We start from the raw sequence: 16,145 nt of genomic DNA, 5'->3' as shown, positions 1-16,145 counted from the left end.
TAAAGTTACAATAACATTTTATTGTGGGCACGAATAAGGTGGTTCGGTGCTGAATAATAAATAGTAAAGTGCGGATGAAGAAGACGATATGTTGCAGAGGACTCCAGGAATTGTCATGCACACGGTCCATACATGATGTGTACAATCACAAAATATATCGATCTTGTACTCCCTCTGTCACAAATTAGATATCACAGACTTGTCTAGATTCACATGTATCTAGTACAACGTGTTTAGATACATGTGTGTCTAGACAAATCTGCAACAAGTAATCCGGAACAGAGGGGGTACATCCTGTTGTCTTGTAGCAACGCACATGTATCTTACAGGTAACAAGTTGGCAATGGTATTACATTCAGTCGCGTCAAAGTAAGTCCACGGTGAGCTGTGACAATCAATAATGCCAAAACAAGTCGACCACTGAACATTACATCTGGTCGTGTCAAAAATCCAGCAACCTTCGAAAGGTGTGGATATCATTCTGATTCTACCTATTCATCACCAAGAACAGACATGGACATCTTTACAACTTACATTTATGACTTGTCGAAGACATAAACAAATCACTTGACATTCAGCTGGTATCTGAACAGAGGTTGCAAAACATTACTACAATTCTACCAGCCTTGTCATCTCCCATCGCCGCATCTCCCAAGTCGCGAAGCGCAAAAGTTACTCCCGGAGATGAACTTTGTCAGAATGATTCATGCTATACTTTGTTCATCTGCGGCAACAAATGGTGAACACTACTGCCAACCCATACCGAGCTGAATAGCCAGCTCCAATCAATTCTTCCATGGGATTCAAAAGTTACCTGATTCTCTGTTTCTGTTCTTTGATATCCTCGAGCAGAACATGAACATCAACAAGAACGTTGATATTATAAACAACCTAAAGTAGGTCTTTAGCTCCTGCATTCCGAGGTCAAGGCCTTCAAGTTGTCTGTTTTCATTGCCATTCTTTTCGTCTGCATTTCTCTCCAAAATCTCTCCTCCCATGGGGACCCAGTTATCCAGTGCTCCTTGGGATGCTACTTGACTACCAGGCAGGATTCGCAACCCTTCCTCAAAAAGTATGAGAAACGCCATGCACCACTTGTTAATGACTCTCTGGAAAGAAAACTGCAATGTCAGACATTTGGAAAAACAATGTAGATGATTAGATATACAGGTTCTTGATTTGCGTACATCAAATGTTGTCTTCTCGACAGGGTTGAACATTTTGAAGCAATCGTCGGTGGATGCTTTCTCATCTCCATATATCTGAATACCAACAATGTGATGAGTCATGTTATGTCAATGCAGGTTCATAATTATCGGAATAGAGACAAGAGGTTAACTTACCTCAAAGGTGAAAGGCATTGGCACCTTTGCAATATCATACAGATAATCAGTCGTAGTCCCATGTGCAAGGTACCTAGTAAATGATGGGATGAAAAACCATTACCACATTTCCTTCTTTGTAAGCCTTAGCATAATAACCCAAATAGATTCACAGAACTTGAGCAATTAGATGGATGTTACATACCCTACAGCTCCACCACCTGATCCAACTAGGCAGCTATCTTGGAAATGTCGACGATTCAAATTCTCTAAAAGTGACCTCATCAACTGAGAAGGCGCTCCATCTGGTGTAGTATTCTTGTGGTCATATGGCATAAATAAGGCCTGTAGTGAAACAGCAGAATGAGAGAATTTGTAAAGGAACAGTTAGTGGCATCGATCAAGAGTTATTTTACTAGGGTTACACTATGGGAACTACACATAAGATTGTGGTACTACAACCATACTAGATGTTAGGCCCATCCCTCTTCATGAAATATTATGAAACTCGCTTCAAAGTATGGCATAGCAGCACAACAGAATACCTCCATTCCAGAATGCACATTAACCCAGATATGTGGTTTAAATGACTTGGATAATTCTTGCATGATCTGAGCCTCAGGTTCACTGAAAGGAGCAGTACCAGGATCCTCCTCAAATGGGTTATAATCCTGCAATACAGGATATATATAGGATATAAGATAGATGGTGTGCACACAAGTAAAGTCTGATTAATCAACCTAACAACCAATAAAGAACATGCGTAGTAAAAAGCTAGTGAGCAAAAAAAAAGATGGCGAGCCATGCTATATATAGGTGCAGTTTCTCAAAGCGTACACAAGATTGGCAAAATTATGATTACTCAACATAACAATAAGAAAGAAAATACATGGTGAAGAACCATGGCTACACTTAGTCTGTCCACTCCAGGTCTACAAACATCTGACCTTTTATTCTAATGTTCCTAAATGTCAATCAGCCTAGCTCTTCTAGGGCAATGCTATGTTATTTGCTGTAAATTACACAAGTTCTCTTGCTAATTTCTCAAGTTCTAAAAACGTTTGCATAAAAGAAGTCCACAAACTGTGGAGATTGACATAAAAGACTAAAACATTCAAAATTACATGTAAGGTGTATTTTAACAAAATTACATACATGCATACAGCTAAATCCAAAATGAGTCAGGTTTTCCTAGTGCACAGCGTTAAACAACTGGTGCACAAACCTTTTCCTTCTTCCCCCAATCAACGCTCCAATTTCTGTTAAGATCAACTCCTCTTCCTTCATAAGAAAAGAAGAAGATATAAAATAGTTGGCACAGAATCTGCTTCATGTGATTTAAGAAAAAGACTAATCACCATTTCTTCTATCACAAAGTTCCCCTGCTTCAACACGTTTGCGTCCATTAAAATTTTCCATTGGCACCACCTACAACATTGAAGGCAACTTCAAACATCACTATACCTCCTTAGTTCGAGAAATGATTCGTCAATGAGAACATAAGTAATAACAAGAAAAGAGATTGATGGGGGTGAAAAGGCAGAAGAATATGGATGAAGGTAAAGAACACCACGTAACTACATGCTTCTCAGACAACATATTAAATAGTGCAACTTTATTGCAGAAATAACTTTCTCGTATGAAAAAGAACACTATGCACTAACATTTGAACAATGTGAGCAGATCAAAATATAGTTGATTCAAGAAAGCAGGCATAATAAGGCTGCCAAAAAATGAACATGATATTTCACTATCTGTAAATTCCTTTTTCAACAAGCAGACCAACTGAAAAGTGAAAATTTCATTATAATTCTGCTTCTAAGCACCAAAGACATAAAATAAGTTGCAGGACTTACTTTGATCACAAGATGCTCCAGAATTTTCTCAAAGGATGATAGATCTACACCGGCGATTCTACGCTTCTCCGTTAAAATGTAGAGCAGACTTAACGCAACTTCAGAGGTAATAAGCTCTCTACCATGCTGCCCAAAGCTCTGGAAGACAATGAACCTTCCGTCAAAACTGCAAGGTATCAATAATTTCATTTACGCACCAACTTGCCAAAACGTATTGAAAGACACAATTGCGTTGTTTTATTTTGTGTTGTAGGCCCACTATTCCATCAAAGAATTGAGGAAAAGATGGACAAAGCAAAAGCATACTTGACCTTGAGATATTGGATGACTCAAGAGGCTAAAGCTAACCGACTTGGAGCAGAGTGATGCTTATGATTGGGAGAAAAATAGCGGAAAAATATCTGTTGGGAACTAACCAGCATGATTTTAATCTTGGAGCCATCTTCTACGGTTTCCTTGGCATGGTTAAAAGTAACGACGAACATCTCTGCAGAATACCCTTTGTTACTTGCTCTTACTGTATCCATCTGCAATGGTGGATAAGAAACCGCGTAAAGAAAGCGAACCAAACTGACGAATAACAGATGAACAAGGGCAGGTGAAGCACTCGACAGTCAAACTATCAGAATTCCGTGCCACCAAGGCCTTGATCTCACCCAGAATGGAGTCACTGTGAAGAAACAGAAAACAAAACCCAGTTACCCCAGTGCTAAGCATTGGCAAAGTCAATACAGCAAACCGAACATCCCTTAGCCTATGTGATAACAAACTAGCAATGCAAGGTTTTTTTTTTTGGATCAAATTACCGTAGGGGAAGACCCTACGGTGTGATTTTATATTATACAAACCTTTAGAGTACAAAAATATCAGAGAATTACATCAAGGGGGGAAGAAGTGGAACTGGTAAGAAACAAAGAGCTCCATCACAACAATATGTTAATAGCCCAGTCAAGGAGGGGTTGAACCAGGGCTGCTTTAACTCGAAATTGATGAAGAAGAAGATCACTCTTGAACCTGACTTTCCAACAAGCAAAGGATGGGTTACTGATTATGAAAGATGTGGTCGTTCCATTCTTTCCAAATGTTCCAAGCTGCACAAGCAAATTTTTTCCATGAAGCAGGGACCTCTAAAGGCTGCCCGGGCAGAAAAGACACGCTGGCTGATGGGAAGGAGGTATCCCACTGGACATGTCTAGATCCCCAACAGCTCGATGCAAACTCAGAGTCAAAAAATAAATGGTCACGTGTTTCTAATGAGTGTGAGGCACAAAGGACACAATCTGTCCCACCATCAACATTCCAGTGCTTCCACTGCATAAGATCTTTAGTGTTGAGGCGGTCTTTCAGCAGTAACCATGCAAAACTCTAAGCTTCGGAAGACATTTAGATTTCCAAATATATTGCAAACTCTTCATCTTGAGGGAACTGAGCGAAGGTGAATTTGTAAAAACGTGCAGATGTGTAAGTCGAGTTTCCCCACACAAACGATCTGGTGTCAGGGCATGATGGATCGATCTGAATCCCCTGTAAAAATGTTTGACATCTCCACAAATTTTTGGAATGCTTCGACGGACAAAGGCAGAGCAAACATGGAGATCCTTGCAGGTTCAGAGATTAGATCTGCTACAGTAACATCTTCATTTATTGCATGAGAGAAGAGTCTCGGACATCTATCACATAGCAGATCACCATGGTGCCAAAAATATTTCCAGAAAAGCGTCGACGAGTCATCACCAGTATCGCTGAGAGTGATGCTTCTGTAATCACCAATGAAGCTAAAGATGTCCTTCCACCAGAACGAACCTCTACTGGATTGAGCATGTGGAGCCCCAGGCCCATATAGAGGCCACACCAAATTGACCCACGGGAGGTTCTCTTTGCTAATTGCTAAGCAATGAAAGGTTCCGAACTTAAGTTTAGGTGTGCAGACATAGCAACAAGCTAACAGACAGGGCTATGGTTTCTTGGTGGAATGTTGACATCGCAAAACAAGAACCTAACTACGTATGGATCCCAGATGAAGGAAGGGCTTTGGAGATCCCAGGTAAAAGGCGCGAGACTGTGGCATGCGGGGAGCTGGATGCGCGCGCCGTACCTGGAGTGGTAGAGGTCCCGCGAGATCGGGGTGATGGAGGCCGGGATCTTCCTGGCGGAGGCGAGGGCGAGGGTCAGGGCCAGCGCCAGGAGCCGGCAGACCAGCAGGGGAGGCGCCGGATGCGCGGAGGTCAGTGCCATCGCCGCCGCAGAGCCGGCCGGGACCTTCCCCTCGCCGGCGAATCGCCCAAAGTCGAGCCGCCCGCGCGCGCGCTCAGGCTCCGTCCTCTTTTTTCTGTTCTTCTCTGTGTGTGTGGCAGCCTGGCTGGTGGGGTGATGCGATCGAGCGATTAGCTCGTCTGTCTTGTGATTAATCGATTTATACTGTACTTAGTGTACTAGGATTAGTTGGAGTAGCGTGCCATTTTGTAAGCGTGTCGGGCTCGTGCGCACTAGTAGAGCTCACCTCACTCACACTCGTTGGATGGGTTGGGTTGGGTCGATGCCATTGTACCATAACTTTGCAAAAAAAAGAAATACTCATTCAAAAAGGAGACGGAAGTTTGCTTTGTTATACTAATAGTTTGGAAGTATTATAATATATGAGAAAATTTTCGGATAGAGATTTGGTGCACATGGATACCAGTGATCCTATTTTTTTTGAAAAATAAAAAATCATATTTCTAAGCTTCAAAAAATTCTGAAAATAAATCTGTGTATAGTCAATGTTGTATTCCACAAACATATAAATATCAACTTCAAATACTTTATATTTTTATCTACACAAAAATGATAAAAGTGTAGATCCGAGTAGTCATTTTCAAATCTTCCAAAACATATCATATTTTGTCATTTTTTCTAGCACAAATTAAAACGAATTTCGGGTTGAGATTTTGCACGATTGTGAGATGTATCATTGACAGTCCCCAAAATTATTTTCAAATTTTTTAGTAACTTGTAAAAATATCTTTTGTTTTTTTTTAAATGGCGAGAGCACTAGAGCTCGAGAGCCAAAAACACTTTTCAAAAAATTTCACACCAATTAAGAAATATAAAAGTGGTGATGTAGCGGTATCGTTTTTGGTATTGTTGTTGCCCTTGGTAAAATAATCTGTATGAGTGAACATGGTACTGCAAAATTGCACAGCCGCTAGATAATTGCAATTTGAGTAAGTTGTAGTTATATAAGCACTGCATTTTTTGAAAGAATAAAAGAGTTAAATTTAATGTTTGCATTCGTACTATTATTAAGATTTTAGAGCATGTACAATGGTAGGGAAGACGCGCCTTCTCCTTAGCAGTACACATCACTAAATCTATATGGTATAATGCATTAAATCTTATTATTATCTCTAGCAATAAATGAGAATTAATTAAATTTTAGAAAGCAATTGAATTGCTCAGGGAAGGCAAATTGTACCGTGGAGAAAAAATAACCTTCTCTCTTATTTTATAAGAGATCATTACTTAGCTAAGAGAAGGCAGTCTTCTCTTTCCTCAATCTTTCTGAAACATAAATCTAATGTGTTTGATGTTTTTAGAAACTAAAAAGTTATGATAGAGAAGCAAACTAAAAAAAATTAAGTTACTTCATACTGATAATGGCATGAAGTCGTGTTCTACTATTTTTAATGATTATTGCATTATCAAACACTACACCATTATGTACACTTCTCAACAGGCATAGAGGATGAATAGAACCATTATCTTCAAAACTCGTTGCATACTGTCCAATGCTGGTATGGGCAGACGTTTTATGGCTGAAGCAGACTCCATCGCCTGCTACTTGACAAACATGTCTCTTTGCATTCTGCTTGATAAGAAACTCTCTTTGAGGTATCCTCTAGTTCACTTGTTAATTATTCACAATTATGGGTTTTCGGTTGCACTACTTATACACATGTTGATAATGAAAAGCTGGAGCCTAGATCTGTTAAAGATCTGTTAAATGCGTGATCTGTTAAATGCGTGCTGCCGCACCTGTGCTTCCTACTTTCCTAGTATCTTTAAGTTGAAATGAAGTTGTCAAATAAGTAAATGATGCTCAAGACATAGAACTGTAATGGAATTTCTATAATTCTATGAATTGTTATGCTATTCTAGGATTTTATGACATCTAGTGACTGTACTACCTCTGTTGTACTACCTCTCTTCCAATTTAGTTTGCCAAAAGTGGTTGGTGTTGATCTGAATGCTTACAAGCTGAATCTGTAAAGAACTAAAGATACGGGGCATTATGATTAGCTTTATTTTCATACACATGTTGATAATGAAAAGTTGGAGCCTATATCTGTTAAAGATCTGTTAAATGCGTGGTCCTTGGTTACCAAGAGTGCGGCGTGCTGCCGCACCTATGCTTCCTAGTATCCTTTAAGTTGAAATGAAGTTATCAAATAAGTAAATGATGCTCAAGATATAGAACTGTAATGGAATTTCTATAATTCTATGAATTGCTATGCTATTCTAGGATTTTATGACATCTAGTGACTGTACTACCTCTATTGTACTACCTCTCTTCCAATTTAGTTTGCCAAAAGTGGTTGGTGTTGATCTGAATGCTTACAAGCTGAATCTGTAAAGATACGGGGCATTATGAGATTAGCTTTCTTTTCATACACAAAAGCACGATTAGCTTTTCTGAGCCAGGCATCGTGACAAGGTGATCCAAAAGCTTTTATTTTATTTTTGACATGATGATCCAAAAGCTTTAACGATGACAAAGTAAGATGGAGACATCATCCGCTGTCTTGGAGTGATCTCAGGCGACACATAGAGCATGAATGGAGCTTAATTAACCACATGATATTGGTAACTCGATCAGAGCTCGCCGGTGATTCCCACTTCTTGATCATGGTGGACGGACCCTGGTGCTAGTACTCGATCAGAGCTTGCTGGTGCTTCTTCCTCCTATTCCCTGCGGACGGGAGGCAGTGGAGGAGAGGCTGCCCATGGCCCTGGCCTTCTCCCGGAGTCCAAACTTCTGCACCTTCCCCGTGGCCGTCTTGGGCAGCTCCTCCACGACCACCACCGTCCTCGGCGCCATGTACCGCGGCAGCCTCCCTCTGCAGAACTCCATCACCTCCTCCGCCTCCACCTTCCTCCTCACCACCACGAACGCGCACGGCGTCTCGCCCCAGTGCTCGTCCGGCCGCCCCACCACGGCCGCCTCCGCCACCGCCGGGTGCGCGAACAGCGCCGCCTCCACCTCGATCGTGCTGATGTTCTCCCCGCCGGAGATGATGATGTCCTTGGACCGGTCCCGGATCTTGACGTACCCGTCCCCGGGGTTCCGCACCGCGAGGTCGCCCGACCGGAACCACCCGCCGGCCAGCGCCTCCGCCGTGGCGGGCGCGTCCTTGTAGTACCCGCTCATCACCGTGTTGCCACGCAGCATCACCTCCCCCATCGTCTTCCCGTCGGCCGGGACGCTGCGCATCGTGACCGGGTCCTTCACGTCCACCTCCAGGCCCAGGTGGTGGAGCCCCTGCCGCGCCTTGATCGCCGCCCGCTCCTCCGCCGGCAGCGCGTCCCACTCGGGCTTCCACACGCACACCGTCGCCGGGCCGTAGGTTTCTGTTAACCCGTACGAGTGTATCACCATGAACCCGAGCTCTTCCATCCGGAACAGCACCGTCGGCGGCGGGGGCGCGCCGCCGGTGATCACGGACACCTTCTTCCCCGCCGGCATCGGCCGCTGATCCTCGGGCGCAGCGTTGACGATCATGGACAGCACGGTGGGCGCGCCGCCCATGTGGGTGACGCCGTGGCGGGCGACGGCGTCGAACACGGCGCCGCCGGTGACCCTGCGGAGGCAGACGTTGGTGCCGCCCTGCGCCGCCACGGCCCACGCCATGCACCAGCCGTTGCAGTGGAACATGGGCACCGTCCACAGGCACACCGGCGCGGCCGCCATGCCGTTGAGCAGAACCACGGCGAGGCTGTTGAGGTACGCGCCGCGGTGGGTGTAGATCACGCCCTTGGGCCGCGACGTCGTCCCCGACGTGTAGTTGAGCGCGATCGGCTCGTTCTCGTCCGCCGGCCACCGCACCGCGAACCCCGCCGACCCGCCCCTGCTCACCAGCGCCTCGTACTCGTGCTCGATTATTGTAGATTGTGACGGTGATGACGAGTCGTCGTCGTCCAGGAGCTCCGTGATGAGGACGGCTGCGGGGGCTGTGGCGCCGGTGGCGGACACGAGGCGGAGGGCTTCCTGCGCGACGTCCAGCAGCGCGGCGTCGACGAAGATCACCTTGGCCTCCGAGTGCCGCAGCAGGACGGACGCCGTGGCGGCGTCCAGGCGCGAGTTGAGCGCGCAGAGGACGGCGCCGGACATGGGCACCGCGAAGTGCAGCTCGCACATCGCCGGGATGTTCTGGGCGAACACGGCCACCTGCACGCGCAGTTCAGAACAATCAGTCAAAATCACTCGATTCTCAGCGCCGCCCGCGAAGGAAAATCGATTCAGGACAAATTTGTTTGTGGCGAGAGCGACTGTAACCGGATTTTGCACAAGGAAAATATACTATGGGAATTTCGGAGCGGAATTTGGAGTGATAGAACGGGGAGAGGACTGGATCGAGTGGGCAATTATAGAGGGGAGTGCTGGTGTCAGCATGTATTGTTACCACGTCGCGGCGCTGGACGCCGAGGCCGGCGAGGGCGGCGGCGAGACTAAGGCAGCGCGCCCGGGTCTCCCTCCATGTCCGGGGCGGCGCGTCGCCGGCGGCAGAGACGACGGCTGGGCGGTCTGGGTACACGAGCGCGGACCGCTCGAGGAAGGAGATGGGCGTGAGGGGGGCATGGTTGGCGGCGCAGAGCACGGCGCCCTCCATCTCCCTCCCACTCCGAGGCGGCGAGCTGCTACGGCGACGGCGGGCGAGCACGGAGGCGCAGGACACGATGGAGCGAGTGAGCAGTCGTTATCCTTTTCTGTCCCGAGAAGAGTTAAAAATGGCGACGCTATCATGGTGCGGCACGATCGCTGTCGTTTTCTCACCACTCCTGTAGTTCCGTGTAGTATATGTGTGTTTTCTGTGACGATGAAAAGACAATAAAACATATACACTGCACTCAAAGATTCAGGTACTGATGACTGATGAGGAGTCACGTCTTTTTGCAAAAACAAAGAAGAGGAGTCACGTGACGTGCCACATTTTACATTCTTTGGAGTAATGTAGTGCGAATTGTTTTAGAAGCTCGCTCTACATTGCTCCAAAGAATGTAAAATTATACTTATTTTTTATAAATTTAACAAATAATACACTGTCGGGAGGCATGCCCGAGAGAAAGATATCGGGCAAGAGTTTCCCGAGAGGCCGAGATTTTATGGCTAAGCAATATTATTAAAAAAACAGTAATGCTACACTTACAAAAACATTTTACAAAAAAGTCTTATGGACTTGGAATGGGAATCCAAAGTCAGCCCCGGTTTTTCAGGAGGGGACGAAATTTCAACCAACCAATGTAACCCACGTCAGCCCGCCCGTACGTTTTCCGTAAGCCATTTCGTCCGTACGTCCAGGATTAAAGGTAGTCTTATGAACTATATATTTAACACTTCAGTTAATTCAAGCTAATTTTTCATGTACTTGTCTTCAACTTCCATCTTTTATGTATCTCGTGTGGACAAAAAACTGCACTTCTGTAGTACACTGATAGAGATTCTATAATAATAATGTGAGAAAATTAAGAAGAACTTCAGTGCATATTTATTGACAAATGAGGTGCCCCCCTCCCTGCTTCAATCACAAAACCTACATAATACAGTGGGATGATGACAGCCAATTAACTGGATACAGAAGCTGGTATTGTGAAACAAACAAAACTAGATAACGGTAAAAAAAGTTTCCAGATCATAACTTGTTGCATAAAACTTCACTACATTAGTAACGGGAAAGAATACTAGAGAACAACATCTCTAGCAGCAAAGAAGTAAGGATGTGAATGTCATTCATGATTAAACTAAAGTTGTTGCTTCTGATGAATCTAGTCTTTCCACTTCGATCATGTCTTTGGTATAAAGTATTAGCCATCCATGGTGGACAAATTGAAAAAAAACCTGACTACACACAAAGGACATATGTAGTTTAGACTAGACAAACTATACTGGTGGCTAATTTACATGTGCAGATTAGACAAACTATTCTCACTTGAATATGAATAATTAGTATTGACTAATCTAGAGTTACTCTCAAGCTCGTTCCACACAATATCTAACAGAATAGAACATGCTCATACTAATAAACCAATCAATATAGTTGATCATGACTATGCAAATTTAATAAATACATCCTGAAAATATAAATGAACTCATTTTTTCTTTTGGAACAAATGGACTTCACTCACATCAGGACTCCCCTATAAGTGATAAAATGAACTGGTTTGTACACATTAAACCAAGTCGTTGTTATGGATTTAAGATAACTGGCAAGATCTGCAGATGTGAGAATATTGAATAACAAAATAACTATCTTTAAGCTTCGAAATGTACATATTGAACTATATATTTAACACTTTAGTTAATTCAAGCTAATTTTTCTTGTACTTGTCTTCAACTTCCATCTTTTATGTATCTCGTGTGGACAAAAAGTTGCACTTCTGTACTACACTGATAGAGATTCTATAATAATAATGTGAGTTAAAAAGAACTTCAGTGCATATTTATTGACAAATGAGGTGCCTCCTCCCTGCTTCAATCCCAAAACCTACAATACAGTGGGATGATGACAGCCAATAAAACTAGATAGCGGTAAAAAAAGATGTTTCCATAAAACATCACTACATTAGTGACCAGACAGAATACTACAGAAGAACATCTCTAGCAGCAAAGAAGTAAGGATGTGAATGTCATTCATTCAATGAACCAAATATCCAAAAGTGATCTGATTTTTTCATACCCGCAGTGTAAAGATATGCTATTTACCTGCAGCATATACACCTTCGAATGGGTGGTAGCAAGACAACATGCTGGGTTCGGAACATTTCTTGAACTGCAAGGACTCAAGCTGGAGCATGAAAAGGCCCATAAGTGTATAGAGGAACACCACATTATTGTACTCGGCAAACCCTGTAATCACTAGGGAATGTTTGTGCACCTCTGGATTCAGGGAAAGTAGCTCTTCCAGTTCAATAGTTCTTCCCAACACCCACGAAGCGGCACCATCAGAATCAGTATTCCTCTTCCATAATTGGGCGGTCAAACCAGACAGGAAGAGTAAGCCGAGCCCACCACCATCTGCCTGCATAGCCATGAATTGCAGAGGCTTGCTAGGTGCAAATGTATCCGCTGGCAGATGTATTACAGCTAGGCTCCGCCTATGCAAATCAAACTGAAGAATTACAGGTGAAATCCCGGTAAGCGTCCAGTAAACGGAATTCCCAGCCAGCACAGCGGGCATGGTTGAAGAAAACATGAAGGGCCTGTAATCCATGGATGGTAGCAGCGTTGAGATGACATCACTCCATACGCTGGTCTCCGACGAGTAAATGCAGGCGAACGCTTGTGTATGTTGTTGTATCTTGCCTGAGCGTGCCAATACCACCTGGAAGTGGTGGGCGTCTCCAGCAGGGCGAAGCACCGTCCCCCCGATCGGGGCTATGCTAGCGTCGAACCTCGAGGGAACGGCAAGGCTGTGCCGGTCGCCGGAGAACGGGTCCCATACCACCACCTATTTCAGTTTCTCGTCGAGCACCAGTACGAGGCCATGGCGGCATCCGAGGAGCTTGGGGCGGAAGCGGCCGTCCGACAGCATGGAGAAGCGGCCGGACGGGATGCAGTTGGGGGGATCCATGGTAGGTTGGAAGTCGATGCCGTCAAAACCTTGGCCGAAGAAGCCGAGGAGGGGAGGTGGGTTGTGGCGCCGGAAACGGCGGACGAAGCCAGGGTCGGAGACGAGGCCGCACCAGCGCTTGCAGACGGCGGAGACACGCGGGAGGGAGGATGGTTGCGGAGGGAGGCGGATGAGGATCTCAGAGAGCAGGTCGTCATCTTCTAGCGGCGGCGCCGCCGCCGGCAAGGTGGAGCAGGGGCAGACGAGGCTCATCTTGCTCCCAGGAGGTTGCAGGTTGGCCCAACATGACCCTGCCAATACCACCTTATCACGCTGCCAGTGACAAGCCCACGGGTTCAAAACACTAACGGAAGCCCATGAGGCCGGGGCGAAGCCCAGAATAACTAACAGTACTCGATATAGCGCTAAGTCCCATCTACATTGGCGATTTTTTAAAATATTTTTTTCTTTATTTTAAAAAATAATACTCAATTTTGATTTGTTTAAGAATAATACACTGTCGGGTAGTGTTCCCCGATTAGTACTTATCAGGCAAGGCTAGCTCAACTAATTGAGATTGGTTGGCCAGTTTATGCGATATAGCAAGTGAAAAACCTATCAGGAAAAGCTAACCAGATTAGTACCTACTATATTGGGGAAGCCTTCCCCCAACCTTGGAGCGCTTGACCTTCTCTCGGCGGTGGTGGTTTTGCTTGTCGTGCTAAGTTGCCATGCCGGACGGGTTAGAGGATGTCGAGGCGGTGGCCTCGGGTAGGTGGTTGTGAGCCGGGGCGGTGGCCCCGGAAGGTGGTGCGGCAACATCTCTATGGTGCTGGGATGCGGCTTTCCACGACTGGGGTGGCGACCATGGCTGTGTGGGCGGAAGGGCAGTCGGCTCGGCCGGAAGCGTCATAGTGGGGACGGTCGGACGTTATGTCGGGGCGGCGGCCCCGAAGGAGTTGGTGTGATGCCCGTGGTCTGTGGTCGTTTGCCCTGTGCAGCTTGGGTTGCGGGTGGACGGTTCATGCGGCGTTGCAGCTTGAGAGCGAGCGGTGGTATGTCGGGGCGGCCCCAAAAGGAGGTGGTCTTGGTGGACGCGCAGGGCGTGACGGAGCAGCGGTATGTCGGAGCGGCGGTTCCAAATGTTCGTCAGCTTGATAGTGTTGAGGACATCGACTTTGTGTCGCGAGGGCGACAACGTCATTTTGGCGTAGCTAAGAGGTTCGTCTTCTTCAGCTATGTTGGAGTGTCCCGTGTCTGCTCCTTCCATAGTAGGCACGGCGTCTTCTCTCCGGCTTGGTTGGATGGCAAGCTGGTCTTGGCGAGTGTGTCGTCTGCTTGTATCAGTAGTGGGTTTGAGTGGGCTTGCCCTTGTGGCATGGCGCGGGGCCTGGCCGGCTGGCCCCGTGGTATCTTGTTGTATGGTTTTCGCCCGGTTTTCTCCTAAAAATTGTGCACTTTCTCAAGGCAAAGCTTTTGCCTCCGTTTTAAAAAAAAATCTCAATAATGTTTGAGTTGATCCTTCTTTGGACTTTTAGGTGCAGTTTCCACAATGGTGAAGCTACTGCGTACTGTTTGAATCATATTATGTAACTTCAATGGTTTTTCCATGATTAGAGAGTCAAATTGGTTTGACTAATGATATTATCGCTCGGTATCAAGAATTTTGTTCCGGTTGCTGGAGTGTAGGAATCGACTTGCCGTGGGTTCTTCCATTTTGAATAACTTCATGTGGAGGTCGATAATCTGAATAGCTTGCGCCGGTCAATCGGAAATCGGACTTGTAGCAGCTTAATCATTTTATCTTGGCAACTTCCCGTATTATCTAATTTCTTGACAGAATTAGCCAACCGGTATGGTGAAGAATGGTGAGGATACGGTGACTTTGCTCGGTTGATTTGTACTTAGCTTTATTAAATTATGCACATTCATGCTTAAATACGGTACTACAGATTAAGTTTTGCTCAGTGGGAACCGAAAAAGCTATACACCGCCGCCGTATTCAGCCACTGATGAGAAGTCACGAGCCGCGTTTTTCTTAGACAACCTACTAGATTTTATTGCTTTGTAAGAATGTTTACATCATGGGGAGTGTCCAGCCAAACAAACCGGCCAACTCCAATAGAAAGCATTTATCTGGTTAGGTTGTGAGCCTCAAAGCTCCGTATCTTCCCATTATGCCTTCCAGGATATCATCCACCAACGGACTGAGATCCAGTGCCTCGCTTAAGGCAAGGCACAACGCGCCTTGAGGCATAGCATCCACCGTATATTAGCATCCAACGGACAGCATCTGTTCCAAGCCAAGCAACAGCAGTTAACGCTAATTTTAGTCCTTCGTTCTCACCAAAAGGAAATTTGGCAGGCTTCCGAGGCACTGGATCTCAGTCCCCTCAACGCCCCCCTCTCCTTCGTCTCACTCACCTCTTCACTCTCACCATCGCCCCCCACTCCGACAAGCATCTCCGCCCCACTCCGGCGGTGCCGTGCGCTTCCCCATCGCCCCCCACTTCGACAAGCGCCCCTCCGCCCCGCTTCGACGGCACCGTCCACTCCGGCTGCTCTCAATGACTATGTAAAATGGTGAAATCTATGTACTACTTAAATGACTATGTAAAAACATATATTTCGATGCTAGATGATTCGAAATTTCAATTTTTTGAATCCAAAGAAGTGTTGAGCTTGTTCAATCTGTCATTGTAATACGGCTCAGGTTCTGCTTGTTCAATCTGTTGTTGTATTATTGTTGATTTGCAAATCTGCTGCTATTTTTTCTGAACCAAAATGCAGTTTTACTTGTGACTAGAGTGCTTTTTTAGCTGCTGAACTGGGACGAACCGAACTGTGTGCTTCTTCACTGAATAAAATTTGATGCCAATCGTTGCTTGCTCATGGCTACAAGCCGCTAAGGATGATGTCTCTACTGAGGACGGGGCCGTCAGAGCGAGCAGAAGCGTGCGCGACAAGGGCCGTCGATGGAGGCGGAGCGACCTATCGGAGTAACGGCTAGAGGTGGGCGGAGGGAGCCGTCGCGGCTGTGTTGCAGGTGCATGCTGACGAAGCCCGTGTGGAGGTACAGCTGGCGCAGCTCTCCTCCCTTTCCCGCAGCGGCGGCGTCGGAGGTCAGGGAACGTCCGCGTACTCTGTTTCCCCTGCGCGCGGGT

The 16,145-nt window shown here is 45.8% G+C and overlaps 2 protein-coding genes across 2 annotated transcripts; both read right to left on the bottom strand.

The window, feature by feature from the left end:
* Window positions 1–323: 323 nt before the first annotated feature.
* On the bottom strand, window positions 324–5,428 carry LOC124691623 (metallocarboxypeptidase A-like protein ARB_03789). The gene is made up of 12 exons (XM_047224911.1): window positions 5,274–5,428; window positions 3,791–3,848; window positions 3,595–3,705; window positions 3,179–3,316; window positions 2,681–2,750; window positions 2,548–2,603; window positions 1,868–1,993; window positions 1,528–1,667; window positions 1,344–1,416; window positions 1,188–1,262; window positions 815–1,109; window positions 324–724 (listed from the first exon to the last, which is right to left on the bottom strand). The coding sequence occupies exons 1-12, from the start codon at window positions 5,411–5,413 to the stop codon at window positions 705–707; spliced, it is 1,302 nt and encodes a 433-aa protein (XP_047080867.1). The 5' UTR covers window positions 5,414–5,428; the 3' UTR covers window positions 324–704.
* Window positions 5,429–7,872: 2,444 nt separating this feature from the next.
* LOC124686289 (butanoate--CoA ligase AAE1-like) lies at window positions 7,873–10,044 on the bottom strand. The gene is made up of 2 exons (XM_047220263.1): window positions 9,838–10,044; window positions 7,873–9,602 (listed from the first exon to the last, which is right to left on the bottom strand). The coding sequence occupies exons 1-2, from the start codon at window positions 10,042–10,044 to the stop codon at window positions 8,094–8,096; spliced, it is 1,716 nt and encodes a 571-aa protein (XP_047076219.1). The 3' UTR covers window positions 7,873–8,093.
* Between the last annotated feature and the right edge of the window lie 6,101 nt (window positions 10,045–16,145).

This window comes from Lolium rigidum, chromosome 2, assembly GCF_022539505.1.
Source record: "Lolium rigidum isolate FL_2022 chromosome 2, APGP_CSIRO_Lrig_0.1, whole genome shotgun sequence".
NCBI lineage: Eukaryota > Viridiplantae > Streptophyta > Magnoliopsida > Poales > Poaceae > Lolium > Lolium rigidum.
The sequence above is the reverse complement of the archived record's forward strand: the minus strand, read 5'-3'. Positions and strand labels throughout refer to the sequence as shown.